Below are 21,479 nucleotides of genomic sequence, written 5' to 3' on the forward strand. Positions count from 1 at the left end.
TCATTTTCATTATGTTTTTTAGATGGAATTTTCAGATTCTTGTCATATTATAATTTGATCTTTTCTTTTAAGCTTGCGTTTTGTTGTGTTTCTTTCGACTTCCTATGGATCGACACCTGAACTATACTATAACACCGCGTACTAGTTTGGGTGTAATCAAATTTTTTCATCGTTGCCGGGGAGACGGTAGAAGAATTACTAGATAGTTTTTCTTTTCAGCAGTTTGTAAAGGCAGTAACTTTGTTTCTTGTTTTAGCTTGTTGCTTTATTTTTTTTCTTCTTCATTCTTTTTATAGTATTTTTATTTTTTGAGTATTTTTTTGCCTTGCTTGCACAGATATAGAAAGGCCTTGGGTAGATTTGCTTGTAGGCCTGTGCGAGAGTCAGAATCAAAATTTTTTAATCCTTTATTTGACAATCCATCTAATCCCGAAGAAATGAGTGAACACAAAGATCAACCCATTAAAACTTTTCAGGATTACCTCCATCCTACACGCACAGCCACACTATCATGCATCATGTTTCGAGCTAATACTCGCCAACTGGATTTTAAAACAGGGTTGATACAGTTATTCCTTACTTTTTATGGCTTGAAAAATGAAAATCCATATGTGCACGTTTGAGAGTTGGAGGAAGTAGTTGCGACTTTTCATAGTCAAAATGCAATTGATGACGTTTTGAGACTTAAGTTCTTTCCTTTCTCTTTGAATGATAGATCTAAGAGTTGGCTATACTCATTGAGATCATGATCTATTGGGTCATGAAATGAGATGACTCAAGTCTTCTTTAATAAATACTTTCTCCAACATAGACCAACGCTTTAAAAAGGAAAATATCTACCTTTGCACAAAAGGACAGTGAGACTTTGTATTAGTCTTGGAAGAGATTTAAGGAGTTGTTGAGTATGTGTCCTCACTATGAGTATGAGAACTGAAGCTTAGTTAGTTATTTCTATGAGGGAGTTACACCTAGAGAGCGCCAATTTGTGGAGATGATGTGTAATGATGAATTTTTAGAGAAAGATCCTGATTAGGCCATAGAATACCTTAATGAGCTTACTGAAAAAGCTTACACTTGGACTGGACCTAGTATTACTTAGAGCACAAATAGGTCACGACCTGAAGGAAACCCAAATGGTGGTGAAATTTACCATCTCTGGGAAGAGGATAACCTAATGGCTAAGGTTGAGATGCCCACTAGGGAGCTAGAGATGTTAAAGACTAAGGGCTTAAAGCCAACACACGTGGCTAATCATGCAGAGTCTTTTGGACCAAGTTTTGTCTGTGGCGAGGTAGATCACCTCGCCCAAGAGTGTCCCCCATTTGCTGAGATGAGAGGGATGTATGAGGAACAATGTAATGCCTTAGGTATGTACAAGAAGCCTTTTACACCTTTCTCTGATACCTATAATCCGGGGTGGCGTAATCACCCCAATTTTAGCAGGAAGTCTGAAAACCAGAAGCCAACACAACCCCTAGGTCATATCCTACACCATATCATGCACCTTCATCTTCTATGAGTCATTTAGAAGACACTTTGCATGCTTTTACTGAAGCACAAAGTAAAAGTAATCAAAAGTTTGAATCTTTGATTATGCAAGTTATTGAAGAAAATAAGGAGATAAAAAGCCATGTATCCAAGTTGATGAGCTCTTTGAGTGTGAATGAGCGTGACAAGTTCCCTTCTCAAATTCAATGTACACCCTAATGTCAACATATGGCTGAAGAAAATTTGAAGGAGGTCAATGCCATTGTGACACGAAGTGGTAAGTCTTACACATCCCAACAACTAATAAGCCAGAGGATGTTGACGAGGAACATAGCAATGATAGTGCCGAGTTGTCCAAGAAAGTCGAGGTAATTAAGAGCCCAGTTAAGGTACCATTTCCTCAAGCTTTAAAATCTGGTATGCAAACTTTTGATTCTAGCAAATCTTGGAGGATGTTGACGAGGAACAAAGCAATGATAGTGCCGAGTTGCCCAAGAAAGTCGAGGTAATTAAGTGCCCAGTTAAGGTACTATTTCTTCAAGCTTTAAAACCTGGTATAAGAACTTTTGATTCTAGCAATGAAATATTGGAGAACCTCAGGCAGGTAAAGATCAATCTTCCTCTTTTGCATGTTATTAAATAGGTTCATACTTGTGATGCCCCCAAATTTCGCTTGGGATCGGACGGACATTTGAAGCGTCGAGACATGCAACACAAGATTACCTGCCCCCTTTCATGACATATAAGATGCAATATTCCTAACATGCATCTAGTATTATGCAATACTCGCAACGGATAATTTTTTTCTTCAGCAATACTATGCACCAAACCGAAATATCCCAAATACTTAAAACATATTTCATACATAATGACGTACTAAACAACTGAGATCACAATAATAGTCCATATGGTTGTGATCAAAAGAGTGCTGGAGATTGAACTCCACAAATACAAGTAGTAACTTGAGATAACTACTGTACTACCATCTACGTCGCACCATCGCTTAGTCAATCGTTTCCAGTTGGTCGATTCTAGTTTCTCCTTCAGATCCTGTAACAAGATCTACCATTCGGGAGGAATGGTAGTTGGGACTACCACAGTGAGATTTGATTACAAATCTTAGCAAGTTAACATGAAACTTCCACACAGGTTAATGATACATGCATGGCAGTAAAAGCATGAATGCATAATCAAATCATAAGTAATCATAGCATAACTTGACATACAACATAACATAACTGGTATAACTTAAACTGAAACTGAAGCTTAGCATGAACGTGACTTGAAACATAACATGGACTTGAAACATAGCATGAACGTGAACTTGAAACATAAGATGGACTTGAAACATAACATGAATGTGAACATGTATAATTTGAACATGAACTTGAAACATAACATGAACCTGAGCATAACATAACATAAATGTGAACTTGGAACATAACGTAAACGTGAACATAACATAACATGAACTTGAAACATATTCTTGTCTCATGGGATTACCATGATTGCGTGAACGTAAACTTGAACATAACAAAACGTGAAACATGACTTTAACGTGAAATGCGGTTCACGTATACATGCCTCATCTATTTGATCTCTAATTTCTTTCTGTTTCGTATATATTTGTTTTCTAACATATACTTGGTTTAATAGGAGCGCTTTCAGATGAAAGATTCAAGTAAGATTATATATCCAGGAAGTAGGATTCCAGAGTGGTTCAAGTATTGCAAGGAGACTACTTCATATACTAATTCTATTGAAATTAAAATTGATCATAATGCATCCATGTGTTTTGGGCATCAGATCGTAGCATTAGTTTTGTGTTTTGTTGTGGGACCTCTTCTGCTGGGATACGAAACTATTACTATCTCAATAAATGGCCAGTCAATGGTGTGGGACCCATATTGTGATTTGTTGTGGCCTTCAATGGACCCACATCGTTTATGTCTAAAATACATAGCTGGAAATTCTATTGATGAGATGATGTCAAGAAGTTATAAGGAGGGGTACAATACGAGGTTTACATTTGGAAGTGGGTCAAAGGAAGCAATCTTAAAAAGTGTCGGAGTCCATCTAATATACGAGAATGACAATTTCATTAATCCTATTCAACTTTCAAAGAGATACCGAGATGGTGGTGAGCATGACTTGGAACCCGATTGGAACCCACGACAGAAGAGGCAATCTTCAACCACGAGAATTAGGGAATTCAAGGATGCTAATGACGATTTCATTAGTGAAGATTTACTTCCACTTGGGTATGTGAATATAATAGCCAAATTGCGTAGAATTTTACTAAATTAAATAAAGCATTATCACAATTATGTAATGTTAATTTTATTTTTATTCATTTTGAAATATTTATTTTTCTTGCTTAAATTTGAACTTTATCTTATTGAAGGAATTGAAGTTCGGAAAGGAATCGAAGTTGCGGAAGGAATCAAAGTTGGGAAAGAACTGTAACCATAACAGACTTTAATGGTAACAGACTTTTAGCTATTTTTACATTTTGAAAGCAGTGTAATTTTTATTTTTCTTTAATTTCATTTTAAATATTTATTTGATATTTATTTACGCTCATATTTTAGAATTTATTTTCATGAATATGCCTAACTAAATTTCAACTAAGGTTAAGGATGAAACCTCATTAAAAATTAGTAATATTATTTATGAGATTGACTTTTCTCAATTATTGATGCTTTCAATGATTTATTATTCTTGCTTCATATCAATTGAGAGGGATAAAATTCTTGAAATTAGTGCAATGATGTTTGTATCATGGTTTAGAATAATCTTAATTAGCTAATAGCTTGATTCATAATTTTGTTAAAAATAAAATCTAATATCTTTTTTGATTTGTTTTAATAAATACAAGCGATGATTTGATTTTAGATTTTTAAGTGAAAAATAAAATACTTTAGATATTTTCTTAAAGAAAAAAAGTTTCAATGATGATATTTTTCATGATGACAATATTGATTTCTAGATTATCACATAGATGTTCAGGTAGAATCAAATATCATAAATATATTACCATGTATTAATGGGGTGGATTCCAAAATTTAGTTTATTTTCCTTTAATAGTTTTTTAATTGTTTAGATTAATTTGCATCTTTAAAATTTATTTTAGTTTTTTTTTTATTGTGATTAGCTTAATAAATTAATTATTTCTTGTTTTGATCCCAAGATTGTTTAGTTCTTAACTTCTTATTTTATTTTAGAACTTATTTTTTTGAACTCGGATTTTTAGCAGACAATTGTGGCGACGGAAAGAGAAAATTTTGCTAGAAGGTAGGAGAAGTAGCAGAGGATGGATGAGAAATTTAAAAAAAGAAAAGAAAATCAATATCGAACAAATAGGATCATGAAAAAACGTCTCATCTTACAATTGTTATATGGATGCAGTCCGGTGAATTATAACTGTTTTGCAACTTAATTGCATCTCATCTTTTACTCTTGCAGGTGAATTACAATTGCTTTTGAGTTGCTGGTTTTCACTGTTTGAAATGTATAGCAAGTTGTGGCTTGATTTCTCAGGTTTAGGAACATTCATGGTGGACAAGACAATTCCACCACCCAAGTTTTTCCTTGGTGGCTCAAAATCAGTCGGCAGTTCCTCCTCTGTCTGCAAATGGCAAAATCAATAAGAACAATGGCTCATTGAAAAACAAAAAAGAGCAAATGGAAGTGTATTTACAAGATGGCCTAAGCCTTGTAATTCATAAAGGAGTATTATGCTATACCAGACTTCCGAGGAAAAAGGTCAATTTTTTCTGTTTCATTATTTGCAAATTTCTTCTTCGTGTCCTCTGTTTCCTGAAATATGCCTTAATTGTATATACCCATATCTGAAAATTAAAGTGTTTATTATCTTTAAAGATTCATTGAAGATTCCATGTTTTGGCAAGCAAATTTTAAGTAATTTATTATCTTTCACTTCATCAAACTCAAATCACATTTTCTTCCAACGAGCTCATGATTCGAGTGGCGGTGGATTATTATGACAACGGCTTAAGAGATCAGAGCTATAGATGCGGGGGAAAGTGAGATTTTGAGATTACGATGATTTACTATACTCAACAAAAGCACCCGTAAACCGTGTAACGTGTGTGATGTGGATTATTTGGGAATCAAAGTCTATAAAATGATTTAGTGTGATTCAGTATGGAATATATGACAAAGATGAAGAGGAGATCGATGAGTTTAGTTTTCAAATATTTCTTCTTTGAACATATTGATTTGACTCCACGTAAGCACATGGGAATACCACCTCATAGCATTATTGCCACTAGAAGTGTTACTGCAGAGTTGTTCAAGTGTTTCTTTCAAGTTTTTTCAAATTGATAGCTAACATTTTTTATATGGCAGTTAGGGTACGGGGACCCGATCCTCTCATGGTATCTTTCATGAGAAACAAACAAATACCATAGACTACTACTAGACCATTGCCTACATTATTAAACTATAATCATTAGTTCTTGTTCGTTGAAATGATATATTGCATCAGTTTTTATATTATATGATGGTGAAAACTTGAAAATTAGAAATTATTGTTGTCCTTCCTCCGTGCATAGAAGGATTTGTTAGATTGTATAATGCTACAAGCAACTTGAAGAAATTCTACAACTTCCAACAAATATAGAAGTAGTAATTGCTTGACTTTCCTCATGTATCAGCAAAATCTTAATTTGGTACTCCCAACTTAAAAAGGCTAAAACCAATTGGCTTATCGGATTGCAATAAAATGCATGTAAATAAAGGGAATCATGCGCCAAATCCATTATTGCTTCAGTTATATGTTTGCGTAATGACTGTCCTTATAGTGAGACTTTTAGAAAATAGCTTTTAAGAAAAGGAGAAGAGAATTATTGTTCTTTTTAAAACTTTTTACTTCCATACTTAGCGTGCAAGGCTATACATTATAAAATAAAACGTGCTTTGAGAATAAAAGAAGTTTACAACGGAAAACATCAAACTTAAAATAAAAGGCCTCTCATACATTTAAAACTCTCATGCCTAGACTTCCGTGCTCTTCCCCTTGAGTAGTGTCTGTCCTGACACGTTTGGTTCATGTAGTTCTTGTGGGGGAGGGGCATACATAAAAACTAAAATGAGTCGAATACTCAGGTTTTCATTCATGCATTCATCACTCCATATGTACCATACGTACATAAGACATACATTCATTTTGAAATCATCACTAGGTAGGGTTTTTCTGAAAATGTTTTTTTTCCATAAAACATTTCTCCCACCAATACCTTCATTTCTTAAAGAATTCAAGCATGCATACATACATTTTCTTATCACTTTCTTTTATTTGATACACACTATTATGCCCCGTGTGTGAGAGTTAGCGGTATTCCTTTAGATCTAGATTCCACCCTTAGCTACAGGTTGGGAATCCCTTTCAGTCAAGGTTCAGTACTGGGTGTACTACCAGTACTACTTATCCGGTATTACAATCTATCCATTCCTTTGATACCCATTCATTCAGTCATGGTCGTTACGTAATTTCATACATTAAAACATTCTTTCATTCAGTCATTTCTTTCTTTCATTCATTTCAATCCTTTTAGTCAACAGTTCATTTATGGAAAAACTTCATTTAAAAGCATGAGCTTAAACACTATCTTTGAAGGCATCATTTAAAATACCAGTTTATGGCATCCTTTTTAAAACATCATTTAAAAGCATAAGGCATAAACCTCAACGTTTCATTTCATAGAAAATAAAGACAATAGATACTACGTATAGTCATCCATTCACATGCGCACACTTAATACTTGGGTTGCATAAAAAGGGGCTGTCAATAAGGGCTATTACATATGTATACCTTTGAACACTTATACTTAGCATCTTTCGTAAAACGTCGTTCATGTCATTTCGTAAAGCATCATAAATGAAAAGTATTTCACTTTCATTTCATTTCATTTTCAGAAAATTCTAGAAGAATATGAATATAATACTTACCTGAACTCCATGCTATTCTCATACCATGCAGTCCATTCACGTGCGTGTCAGATGACAACCTACATGCATACGCATAACCTTAGCGTCATTCTCTATCTAGTACATAAGCAACTTAACTAGAAATAGAACCACACTTCACTTGGGGCACTCTTCTTCTATCCCTGGGCTCTTACGTGTCCCTTATTATGCCAAAACCTTCGAGTCTCTTCCAGACTCAACATTCTACTTCGATTGCTTATCCACTTAAAGTGAACCTCATGATTCACTTTCAGGTTAAAACACTAAGACCTTCATCTTATTCTTCTTATTAACCTCATTCTGATGCATGACTCAGGCAGACTAAGTCACGCATCCCAATCCTAGACAATACACACGTCACTTCCTACATTTGAGCCTATGCTTCCTCATCGTCGTCATAATCCTCATCAATGCATATCACCTGACTTTAAGCCAACTCTGAGGCTCAAATATCGTGCACCTAAGCTTAGGACAGATTATCCATTACCTATGGTAAATCCGTCTGGCACATGTGTCTACAAGATACAAATATACCTTATCTCATTTTCACCTAAGACAACACATTGATCACCTGCTTGTGTAAACAAGCATCATAGTCCGATACCAATTTTCTCGCACTCAGTTGGCAAGACTCTTCCTACTTCCTATCCTATTACAAGTTCATCCTAACACTTGGCACAACAACACTCCATTCACAACTACACCTTACGCCACGTCACATAACTCGAGACTACTCCCAAGCTACACCGTGAACATGTCACGTCACCTAGCATCCCGCTACGTCACTTCTACACCAACTCTTCACTCATAAAAAACACAGCTTCCCACTTAGCCATGTCACTTCGTGAAATTCCCTCATCATGCTCCCAATACATCACTGTTACACCATTCCGTCACTTCACACATACTCCCAGCCATAACTCAACTACATGGTGACACCTGTCACCTTAGACTACAAGCCACATCATAACTACTTCGGGACACTATTTCACAGTTCCTGACACTCCACATCAAGCTCCACACTTCTCAACTACGCAACCATCCAACCCTTGATGACATGCCATCTGGGGTATCATGACTTCACCACATAGAATACACGTCACGTGTACTCTCTTCACAATACACTACGCCACATCACCATTACGGCACATACTTCACAACACAGTTCACAACACTACACAGCACACTTCCCAACTACGCCCAACATTTTGCTACACAACCACACTTCACAGCGAACTCCACAACACATCACAACCAACTTCACAATAAAGCTAACAAGGATAAAAGGGAAATAAAGTTATACCATTGTCAGGATAACCCGTGTGTTGCTCACTGTCCGACACGACCTGTGGCGTCGGAAGCCACTAGCTTGGGTGGTAGTGGTCATCGCTGTGACCTTGGAACGGGACTACTTCGAGTGGATAGATCTAGGGTTTCTCAACTAGATCTAGGCTTTGTTGGGTTTAACATGACTGTAGAGGGTGGCCAACACATTGGGGAGTTCGTGGGTGGCTGAGGAAGAGCCATACGCAGCGGCTAAAGCCGTGTACAGTGGTGGTTAGCCACGTACAGTGGCTGTTTTGGGCATTTGGGAGCTGTTTGGGTGTAGGGATAGCTAGGTGTGCTCTTGGAAGGCTCATGGTGGCCTCTAGAGGCGGAGCAAGGTGAGATTTAGCAGTGTACAGTGCATCTGAGAGGGTGAGAGTCCGTGAGAGGAGAGAGGCCTGCTGGGTACTATGGCTAGGCATGGAGGAGCTTGATAGGGTGCTGGTGGAGCTGCGGTGGCAAGGGGAGGCGGCACGATGGCTTACGGCGGCAGATCTTGCCATGGGTGGTGAAAGCCATGTGATAGAGAGTGAGGGAGTGTGTGGGAGAAAGGGGGCTCGGCTGGAGGAAGGGAGGTTAGGGGGAGGTCACCGATGAGAGAGAAGGCTGATGGTGGTGGTGAAATGGCATGCGAGGCGGCGTACAACGGTGTTAGGGAAGAACCCCGTGCGTTTCGTGCATGCATGAGTTGGAGACGGAGAAGGGGCTGCCGTGGGCTGTGTTCGACGGTGGGGTTACTTGGAGGTTGTATAGGCGGAGCTAGCTCAAGGCGAGAGGGGCTCGCATGGGGGAGAGGGAGCTGCCGTGAAGGGCTTCAACGGTGGAGGGTGCTCGCTGGCGTGAGGGGAAGCTGGTGAGGTGGTCGGTGGCGTACGGTGACGCTGGGGGCTAAAGAAGGAATCAAGTGAGGGGAGAGGAAGATGTGCGATGTGCGACGTGCGAGGGAGGGAGGAGAGAGAGGGAAGAGGGAAAAGTGAGGGAAAAAGGGAGGGAGCTAGGGTTTTAATCTCGGCCCTTTACTTTTGGATCTTCAAAATGATCTAACTGTGAGCTTTAAATATTAATTTGAAAATGCGTAAACACTAACTTAACTGAAAATACTGAGAGGAATTAAAATAGAATATAATTTAAACTAAACTTTAGCTTATAAAATAATAATCTTTCATCATTAAATAAATGATAAAGTTTTGCTTAATATTTTTAAGAGAATGAAACCATCTAAATACTTAGAGTTTTTAACATAATTTCAATCTCATAATATTGTAAATAGCTAAAATCATGTTGATAAAATGATTTTCTACAACGATAATTTTTTTGAAACTTTTAAAAAATATTATAATTGCCTTACTTAAAATCATACTTGGTTCAATAACATTGGAAATACCCTATATAAATATTTCTAGGGCATTCAAAATATTCGAGGGCTTTAAAACACTGGGTTTGCTTTAAAAATCACACACTATATTTAAAAACACAACTTCAATATTTTAAATGTGTAGACAAGACTTGTGGCCAATCGAGAGAGAAATGAGCCGGTTGTTACATTCTCCCCTCCTTATAATAAATTATGTCCTCAAACTTTGCATAATTCATGGGAGAAAAGGAGTGGGTTGTTACAAATTGTAATCTATTTTTATAATTTCTCTCCGTTTGATATGCCTAATTTTATATCTAGTATTTAATTTGTCCTTATAGCGCTACTGAGATTCACTAAGCTTGTCGAGCTTCTTGTACAACCAGGTACGGTCTCTCTCCAATGACAAACATTGTTTGTTGAGCAACTCCTTCTACAGACGGAGATAGTCAATGTTCAAGTTTAGGTCCCAGAGGGAGTCCTTGGCCTTCGCCAATGCGTCGGTATGCTCACCGAAGCATCGAGTTGTCTCCTCTAACTTCCTTTCATGATGAGACAAATGATCTCGCCACGAGGCCCGTTCCTCCTACAGCACCCTAAGCTCGAACTGGCTACGAGTAGCCTCCCTTCTTGACCAGCCCAGATCGCTCTTGAGGTTGGATACTTCCTCACAGAGACTATCAACATCTTCCACTAAGGAGTGAGTATAACCCTCAACCTGATTGAGAGCCTCCTCTAACTCAACCTTTTCAGCCTACAACCTGGTGACCTCATTTCGTGCCCAATAAGGGAACATCCTACAGCACAGGCCGCCAACTTGTCTACCCAATGTCAAGCTATACTTATCAAGGTAAGGTCACTTATCAAGGTGAAATTATGGGGAAACAATAGAAAGGTTTACTGAAGAAAAAAGGCTTCTATGTTTGTTCACCATCTTGTGGACAGAGTTGGCCCTCGCCTCATCATCACCTATGGCATTCTGTGCAGCTGAAGACCTAGGGCAATCCTCACCCTGAGGAGATCTCAAACCACGAAGTGAGCCGACAAGATAAGATGGAAAAGTGGAAGGGGAAGGAGGTGAATGTCCTCCACCCATGAAGGCTTCAACCCCACCTTTGTCTATGGGTAAGGGAGAATCCTCGCCCTTCTCCTCATCTTGTGTGGAAGCCACTTCTTGATCATTTCGTCTAACCGGAGTAAAGGAAAGGACCCCTTTTGGGGCCACGGGAGAGGAAACCTCTTTTCTCAAGGAAACACTATATGGTGAGGAGGGTATTGAAACCCTACTCGTGCTCAAGTCCAAATCGACAAGGTCCTCACAAGAGAGACCCTTGTGGTCGATAAGAAGAATAGGGGTCTCACCACCCTAAAAGGTAAAAGGAACCCAGCGTGGGGTGAGCTCCCTGTCAGCCACTTCTTCCTTAGGAGGATCCTCGACTTGCAACCACATAAGGGTGCCATCCCAGCTTCCTCGGGCACCCTGTTGGGAGTAGCATCCCGAGGCGTACTGGAGGAGGAGTCCAAGAGGCCCTCAAAGAAGGATAGGTCAATGTCAGCATCTTCCTCGTCATCAATTATCCCCTGGTCGCCTAGTGAGGTTGACAGAAGAGTAAAGATTGGCGAATGCGCGAAATCTACGATTGTGGAAGGGAACTGGAAATCCAAAGTCATCTTCAGATCCACAGAGACCTATTCCAATAGCTCATCAACATTGTCTATGTCAAGAGAACCTTCTAGGATAGGAGGCTAAGCACTCAGTGAAACCCAAGTAGACTGATGAGGGTCTCTAGACAGGCGTGAAGATTTGTGCAATTTCGACCACCACTGGACTCAAGTGTATTCTCGTCTTCCCTGGCAAGACTTCTTCACCCCTTTCTCAGCAAGGTGTTAGCGGGTCCTTTCTTACCCCAAGGAACGACGAGATCCCTAAACAATTGGCAGCCAACTACATGAGACCGACTTGGCATCACTAGAAATTGGTTGATGTTCACTCTGGTCAAAAGCACACATGTCCAAACCTCCTCCTAGTGTTGCTTGACCAAGGAATAAACTAGTTCTAGGCCAGCTTTCCCCCAACCAAAAGGAGTGATGGAAATCATCTTGTGATCGGTAAAAATCCCCCATGAAGCATGAACAGGGAACTTAGCTTTGGTTACTTCATAACTAGGGAACTCCCAATCTTGACCAAACACAAAAAATAATTTCCGTTGCCAAGCCTTGGCGTTAGAATACTAACCCTTAAATCAGGCGACCTGATACTTGGGTCGAGACTCGAGATCGAAAAAAGCAAACATTCACCCCTTGTGACCTAACCGCGTGGGTCAGTATGGACTCCGGAGCAGTCAAATTGAGATACTCCTCTTTGGTTTGTTCCAAAACCATCCACCACACGACACAACATCTCATCAAAATCCACCAGGCATTAGGGTGTAGTTGGGCAAGAGCCAACCCCAAATAGTGAAGAACGTGGTGCACAGGACAACAAAAGGGAAATCTCAACCCATGTGAGAAGGCAAGGGCGGACAAGGCCACTTTGGCAACAACACCCTTCTAATCGGTGGTCCCACGTCGAGTTCCAAGAACTTCTAGAATCACCGAGTCAGAGACTCCAAACAAATCTCCCAAACCTTTAAGGTCAGCGGGGGTGGTGGTAGAAGACAAGTTGTATCCCTCAAAGTAGGGAGGGCTACGCTGTGGAAGGGGCTCAAACACCCTCGAAGACCCAACCTTGTAGGGAGAGTGCGAGCCATGCGAAGGAAATCATGAGGTATTCTTTGGGGCCATTGATGCGGGCATGAAAATGTAGAGCAAATGATAGGGTTTAAATAGGATGCACTAACAGAGAAGAAGAAAAGGGATGATGAGAACGAAAAGAACAAAAAGGTAAGGAATGTTGTTTAAATAGACGGAGAAAGAATGGTTGGGACACTCCAGGTGGGAAGCCAATGGAAAGAGAGGCTGCAAAGTCACCACGGACGGATCTCACGATCTCAGTGACGTGAAAGGGCACAGGCACAAAGCCATTATTTCCACGCCTGAGAAATGGGAGCACAAACCTCCAATAGGAATTAATGTGGAAAAGGATAAAATTGAGCTAGTGATTAAATTCTCGTCACGTCAGCATAGTAAGAATTTGTGGGGTAACTGGAAGGGGAGTTTTTATCTCCATCAGTTGGGCCTGATGTGGTTAGTTAAAGCCCACTAAAACAGTCCACTAGCCTAGTGAGCAAGGAGTGTAAAATTTACCCACATTTCGAAGATCACCTAGTCTGGTCAATCGGGTTGCTCAGATTTTCGAGTCATATGCATAGGCTAATTGAGGATAGTTATGATATTAGTATCATATTTTAATACACAATTAGATCATATAGATGTGAGAATGCGTTTGAGAATGAGAAGCTGGGAGAAAGGTACACATGTTAATTACAAGCTTAAGGTTTTTGGTCATCATATATTTGTTTGGCTTGCAATTAGGAAATTCAGATTTGGGCTTAAAAAAAACTCCCAATAATAGTATATGAAACTTTGCAGATGAGTACATAAAGTACCTTCAAATTAGTGGGAGTGGAATTATTTTTTAATCCCATTTGTAGATGATATTTTGCTTTCAAACAGTAATTTAGATTTGCTTCATGAGACTAATAGTTCTCGAAGCTTTGAAATGAATAATTTAGATGAAGCCTCTTTACTCACAAATTAAAAAAAAAAAAAAGAAAGAAAGAAAGAAAGAAAGAAAGAAGATAGAAATTATAAGATGCAGTAACCACTTTAAAAAAAAGAGCAATGCCATGTACAGTCTCCAAATGGGGACTGCAATGCAAGCCTAGGCAATTTTATTTTTAAAATTTTTTAAAATTACAAAATTATCCCTCTTAAAATGATGTTTTTTCTCATTTAATAAATGGCCTACACATACAGTCCCCAAGTGGGGCTTGCAAATGGAATTTCTCTAAAACAAAAAGGATTGAAATAAGATCCAATAACCATTTTTAAGATCCAATAACAAAAACCATAGGATTGTTTCAAATTTCCCCTATAAGATTTGATGAAGCAGATTTAGGATTCTTACTTGCTACAATATATACAACATTCTATATATATATATATATATATATATATATATTGTTTAAATCGGAATTTTGTATGACATGAAGGCTGCATTAACCATTTTTCTTTTTTTTTTTTAAGAAAAAAGAAAAATGAGGGGAAAGAGAAATGAAGTAAAATAAGAAAGTACGCAAGATAGAATAAACATGCAATTAACGGCCATCCATTTTCTTTTCCAATCCCATAATCTCATTGAATGCTTCTTTTGCAATTCTGAAAAGTCAGAAGGAGCTGTAAACTTATAGATATGTATATATATAAATTTTCGATGGAGGAGATACATATATATATTAGGGAGTTGCCAAAGTTTTTTCTCACATCTTTCTTCCACAAATTCGTATTCTTTCTGCAATGTTGACAATTGATTTGGATTAGTTTTCCATGCAAGGAAATTTCTCGTCTTTAATATGTAAATTGATACGATTTGATATAATATTTTATAATTTATTTAAAATAAATGAATTTATAAAAAAAAAATCTATACGTGAACTAATTTTTTTTTTTTTTTTGTTTTTACTTTTTGTTCTAATAAAAAGTTTGTTTTACATGGTATTTTGCAGTAGTAATAAAAAATAATAAGAAAATAATTTAATTTTAATCTAGGAGTAATTTGAATTTTTAATTTGAATTTTGTTATGTCATGTTATATATGTTAATGTAGTATATCTTAAGTAATTATTAATTTAATTAAAAATATATATGATTAGAAATGATTAAAATTAAAAATAATATTTTTCTTCAATTAAATGTGTCATTGAATAGATAAATAATATTGATAATAGTGATGATGATGAAGAATGATGGATTGGCTTACGCCCTCAAGAAGTGGCCCATGCCACTATGGGTAAAAAGTAAGTTTTTTTTTTATCTTTAATCAATAAAAAAATAATAAAATAGAGAAAGAGTGGGGTGAGAGAGAGAACAAATTAATAAAATAGTTGTTGAGTGAAAATGAATTAATTTAATATTCATAGTTGTAAACTTTTAAAGATGTATAATTCAATATAATCAATTTAATAATTTATGTTTACATTATTATCATCTAATATTATTTTATCACAATATCTAAATAACATAATCAATAGCGAAAAGCTGGCAACAGAGTTATTGTTCAACTCTTTTAAGTGATTATTAATTTAATTAGCAATAAATATGATTAGAAAAGACAAAAATCAGAATAAATAATAATATTTCTCTTGTCGTTTACAACATCAAATAGGATTTAAAAAAAAGGAAGAAAAAGAAGAATGATTGGAGTCAATCGAGAAGAGGCCCACACCAAAGACAATTAATATGCATGGACTTCAATTCGCGTGAAAGCAATTGAGGAAGTTGCTCGTCATTTTCTTTCACCGACTGCTTTGTATTTGGCCCAATGAGATCACTATCAGGAAAGATCAAAAAAGAAAGAAAGAAAAAAGAGACAAATTCATTAGGTCATGATTTAGGATGTCATCTATTTCCTTAACAAATTAAAAAAATCAGCTGGATATTTCTATGGAAATTATAACAGGAAGTTCCCATGCATTGTGCAGATATATATATATATATATATATATATATATATATATATATATATATATATATATATCAAAGAGCAGTGCTACATCTTCCTAGAGATGTAGCTTGAAAGTCTACCGAATAGGTAAAAAATATTTTTTTTATTTTTTATTTTTTTATTTCATATATTTTTTAATCATCATAAATATTTATGAAAAAAATAAAAATTCATTATATTATTAAAAAATACTTCCTTAATCATTAAATAATAAAAAAAAAGATTTCAGGACACATATTCGGGACACTTCTTCGGGACATTTAGCATTTATGATATATCAAATGCCTCTAATTTTACTGTTCTGATTCCTAAAACAAATTGTCTTAAGCATAGCAAAATGCAATTAAAAACCATAACATGAATAAATAAAAACAAATTATCTTTAACATAGCAACAATGCAATATATATATATATATATATATATATATATATATATAACATAAATAAATGGCAACAAAGTGGGAGTGTTCTTCATATTTGCTGCTTCAAGCCTTCAACCTTCAATCTTCAATAGTTGTCAGGTTTAATTGTGTGCCCAACTCTATATACAAACATTAATAAATATTAATAATAAGAATAAAATATCAAATGTTTGTGAATTTGAATTATAAAAAATATTAAAATTAAACTACAATGAAAATAAAGAAAATATTACCTGATTCTACTATATAACTCTTCACATTATCTATAACCTCCTGAATATCAATAATTGTTATCGAATATTTTAATTAATTTTGAATACAAATAAGTGTCTCAACTGAAGAAAAAGAAGAATGATCGGCGTCAATCGAGAAGAGGCCCACACCAAAGACAATTAATATGAGTGGACTTCAATTCGCGTGAAAGCAATTGAGGAAGTTGCTCGTCATTTTCTTTCACCGACTGCTTTGTATTTGGCCCAATGAGACACTATCAGGAAAGATAAAAAAAAGAAAGAAAGAAAAAAGAGACAAATTCATTAGGTCATGATTTAGGATGTCATCTATATTCTTAACAAATTAAAAAAATCAGCTGGATATTTCTATGGAAATTATAACAGGAAGTTCCCATCCATTGTGCAGATATATATATATATATATATATATATATATATATATATATATCAAAGAGCAGTGCTACATCTTTCTAGAGATGTAGCCTAAAAGTTTACCGAATAGGTAAAAAGTATTTTTTATTTTTTTATTTCATATATATTTTTAATCATCATAAATATTTATTAAAAAAAAATAAAAAATTCATTACATTATTTCTCTTAGATTTAAAATGTCCTAATTTACACAATTAAATAAAGAGAAATGATAGTTGTAGGCAAGTGTTACGTAATAATTTTGAAAAAAATAAATAAATACGGTACTTACATGAAAAATAATTAAATTTTTTAAAAGTAAATCTCACTTTTTTTTTTAAAATGATTGTACGGCACTTGTGCACTCTACGACTTGTACGTATCATTAATCTTAAATAAATAAATAAGTAAATAATAAAAATAATTGACCCCGAGAAGAGGCCACCAAGGGCACCGAAGAAGTTTGGCCGTGTTTCTTTGCCCAAGCATACGTTTTCTTGGACAGCTACTAGCATTATTCGAAAATAATTATGCCAATTCAAGAGATGACAACCTTTTAGATGCAACACGCGCGGAATTTGCCAAGAAGTTCCTCCTTCATGCAACGCTGTATCCACTTCTTTAAACTTATACAAGGAGCTCCATCATCATCCACAATCCATCTACAATTAGTTATACTTTACATTCAAAATGACTTCTTCCATTGCACCATCGGGAGTCCTCTCCTCTCCTTCCTCCTCCAATTCCTCTTCTATAACCTCTCAATGGAGTTACGATGTATTCTTGAGCTTTCGAGGTGAAGATACCCGCAATAATTTTATTGTTCATCTCTATAAAGATTTGCATCAAAATGGAATCAACACTTATATGGATAACGAGGAGTTGAGAAGAGGTGAAAAAATTTCACTTGCACTTCAGAAGGCCATTGAAGAGTCAAACATTTCAATCATTGTATTTTCTGAAAACTATGCATCATCTACGTGGTGTTTGGATGAGCTAATGAAGATCCTAGAGTGTAAAGGATCAAAGCAACATAAAGTTTTACCAGTATTTTACAAAGTTGAGCCATCGACAGTACGACACCAAAAAAGTAGTTTTAAAGAAGCGTTGGCTAGACATGAAGAAAAATTCAAGGATGATGCTAAAGTTCAGAGGTGGAAGACTGCCTTAAAACAAGCTGCTGATCTATCTGGTTTGCATTTAAAGATCAACGAGTAATTCTGACAACTCTTATCCCTCTATCGATTCATATATTTGTTTTGATATGATGACATATATCGTGCGTGTGCATGCGTTAGAATTAAATCCTTGACTTGAGACTAGGCTTCGAAAGCAACTTTTGTTTCTATATAATATTCTTAAGTTGAAAAACAAAGAAATTTGAGATATATTACAAAATTATAACTTAAATCAATAAAATGCTTATGAAAGCCATATTCTGAGATGTCACTCATGTTGTATATGTATGTCAAGTAGGATGAGAACATTACCAAAAAAATAAAGAAATTAAACAGGGAACAAAGATTAATGACAACATACAATGGCTTTGCTTCTCCACCATTTCCAAGTTCCATTTCTTATTCCTTTTTTAAGTATTGAGTTTGATAAGAGATCGGAATCCCTACCACCATTTCAAAGACAGTGGTTAGTCCAATCCCTACCACCAATACAAATATATAAGAGTACTGCATTAATTAGTACATACTTGACGTATGGTCAACCCATAGGAGGAATGGGATTCAGGTCGAGAAGGATATAATGAATGTTGTAACTTCTTCGTACCCTACCAATAATGTCATTTATTACATGAGAATAAAATTCATGCACCTAAATCATGTCCCCGTGTCTTTAAAGAAGAGGAAGTCAAATTCATAATTTTTCTTTTAATCTTTTTGCATTGGTAGGAACGAATCTGAATTTATTCAGAAGATTGTTCAAGAGGTCTCAAGAGTAGTACTAAATCGTACATATTTGCATGTTGCTGAGTATCCAGTGGGAATAAACTCTCGTGTAGAAGATATTAATATGCTATTATGTATTAAGGAGAACGACAAACGCATGATAGGGATTTTCGGTATTGGTGGAATTGGTAAAACAACTATTGTAAAAGAGATGTATAACCGCATTACTGATCAGTTTGAAGGCAGCTGTTTTCTTGCAAATGTTAGAGAATCTTCAAAACAAGATCAAGGTGGTCTCGTGAAGTTGCAACAGACAATTCTTTATGAAATTCTTAAAGATTCAAGTTTGAAAGTTGGTAATGTTGATCGAGGAATCAATTTGATAAAGAAGAAATTTTGCTGTAAAAAAATTCTTCTGATTCTTGATGATGTTGATCATTTGGACCAATTAGAAAAATTGTGTGGAAGATGCGATTGGTTTGGTTCTGGGAGTCGAATCATCATAACAACAAGGGATGTGGGTTTACTAACTAAGCATCATGTTCATTTCAAATATCGTATGAAGGAAATGGATCACCATGAAGCTCTTCAGCTATTTAGCCAGCATGCTTTTAAAAGTCACAAACCTGATGAAGCTTTTGCAAATGTCATAAAACTTGCATTCAAGTATGCTGGCAGCCTTCCACTTGCTTTAAAAGTGATAGGCTCAAATCTATATGGAGAAGATATACATTATTGGAAAAGCGAATTGGAAAAGTACAAAAGAATTCCAGAAGAAAATATTCACGAAAAACTCAAAATAAGTTACGATGGATTAGATTATCATACAAAAAAGATTTTCCTTGATATTGCATGTTTCTTCAAAGGAGACGAGAGAGAATATGTCACTAAAATACTCGACAGTTGTGGTTTCTTTGCCTATGCCGGTATCAAAAAGCTCAATGATAAATGTCTCATAACGATTGATCAACATAATGATGACCAATACTTGTGGATGCATGACTTACTAGAAGATATGGGTAAAGAAATTGTTCGACAAGAATCACCGGAAGAACCTGGCAAGCGCAGTAGATTATACTTTCATGAAGACATTCGTGAAATATTTGAAAAGAATAAGGTAAGATTTTCCTTAGAAATATAATTTCACTTCCAAATTATCTTTTTTCTCAATTGAAGCTATTATTAAATTAAAAGAAATGGATCCAGAAATACATATAAATTATAATATAGATACGTATGTACCCTTCACATGAAATATTTTCTCAATGTTGTAAATAAAATAATTTTAAAAAAGAAGTAGAAATAAAATCATTAAAACCAATTCTCATTTTGTCCATTTTTTTAAAAAGGCAAAATCCTATGATTATCTGACCCCTTTTTAGTATTTTAAACTGAGTAATACGTATTAAAAGGAAGAAGTATACATTTGAATGTACACACTTATTTCTAGAAATTTGAATAATAAAAATAAGGCTATCCTTTATGAAATCTAAACTAGAAGCACCACATATATATATATATATATTTATATGAAGAAAGATGTGGTTTACGTATTGTAAAAAAGAAAATATAATCTTAGCTTGTTAAACTTATATATAGTTCATGAACACTTGCGCATGTGTTAAATTATAGGGAATTTATCTTTGATTTTTGATAGAACACTTGTGCCTTCTCACATTAGGGAACAGAGAAAATTGAAGGCATATTGATAGATCTGCCTCAGGAGGACTGCAAGACACAATTCAGTACTAAGGCATTTGCAACATTGAAAAACCTCAGAATATTTATAAATTGTAATGCAAGTTTTCGTGGCAGATTGAAGTATCTCTCTAATCAGTTAAGAGTTCTCGTTTGGCCTCTATGCCCTTTGGAGTTTTTGCCATCTTATTTTCATGGAGAGAAACTTATTGTTTTAAATATTAGAAGAAGCAATATCAGAGATCTAGGCACGGGATTGCAATCTAAGGTAAGTATTTTTATTTTCAATATCATGTCCATCTGTCTTACTTTTAAGGTATGCTGCCAATTTCCTTTAATTGTTAATAGATTTCCTTTATTTTCTTCTTTTTAAACAGGACTTAACAAGTATAGATCTCAGTGGATCTAAATACTTGACAAAAATATCGGATCTTTCAAGTTGCTCAAATCTAAAGAAGTTGATTCTTGATGAATGTAAAAATTTAGTTGAGGTTCATGATTCTGTTGGATTTTTGGATAAGCTTGTTGAATTGAAATTTGAACAATGTTCGAGCCTAAAGAATTTGCCAAGAAGCTTCAACTTGAGATCTCTAAAATTACTTAAACTTGGAGGTTGTAGAAGCCTTGAAAACTTTCCAGAAATTGAGTGTGAAATGGAACATTTGAAATATGTCATATTAGAAAGCACCGTAATACAGGAGCTACCTTTATCCATTACATATTTCGCTGGGCTTGAGGAGTTATTAATGTATGGGTGCAAAAGCCTTGTGCATCTTCCAATAAGCATTTTTCAGTTGGAACATCTAGAGAATGTTTACCTCCTTCATTGTCCAAATTTTTTAGATTTTGGAAAAGAGGTGGGGCATAATGGACAATCCATGCCATGTACACAGGAAAATGAAATTTCATCAAGAATGAAATTGTTCCCATTGCCGCCTCCCAAATCAAATTTCAGTTTGAGGACTTTAAATCTATCTGGTAGTGGTATT

General features: G+C 35.7%; 1 protein-coding gene and 1 non-coding gene across 2 annotated transcripts; one reads left to right on the forward strand and one right to left on the reverse strand.

Annotated features, from left to right (window-relative positions):
* Positions 1-816: 816 nt before the first annotated feature.
* Positions 817-924, reverse strand: LOC118344116. Its single transcript, XR_004797881.1, has one exon. It is a non-coding gene; the product is annotated as a small nucleolar RNA R71 (small nucleolar RNA).
* Positions 925-17,446: 16,522 nt separating this feature from the next.
* Positions 17,447-21,358, forward strand: LOC108992414 (disease resistance protein RUN1-like). The gene is made up of 5 exons (XM_035683749.1): positions 17,447-18,105; positions 18,796-19,909; positions 20,474-20,758; positions 20,868-21,238; positions 21,334-21,358. The coding sequence occupies exons 1-5, from the start codon at positions 17,582-17,584 to the stop codon at positions 21,356-21,358; spliced, it is 2,319 nt and encodes a 772-aa protein (XP_035539642.1). The 5' UTR covers positions 17,447-17,581.
* The last annotated feature ends 121 nt before the right edge of the window (positions 21,359-21,479 follow it).

This window comes from Juglans regia, chromosome 12 (assembly GCF_001411555.2).
Source record: "Juglans regia cultivar Chandler chromosome 12, Walnut 2.0, whole genome shotgun sequence".
Classification (NCBI taxonomy): Eukaryota; Viridiplantae; Streptophyta; class Magnoliopsida; order Fagales; family Juglandaceae; genus Juglans; species Juglans regia.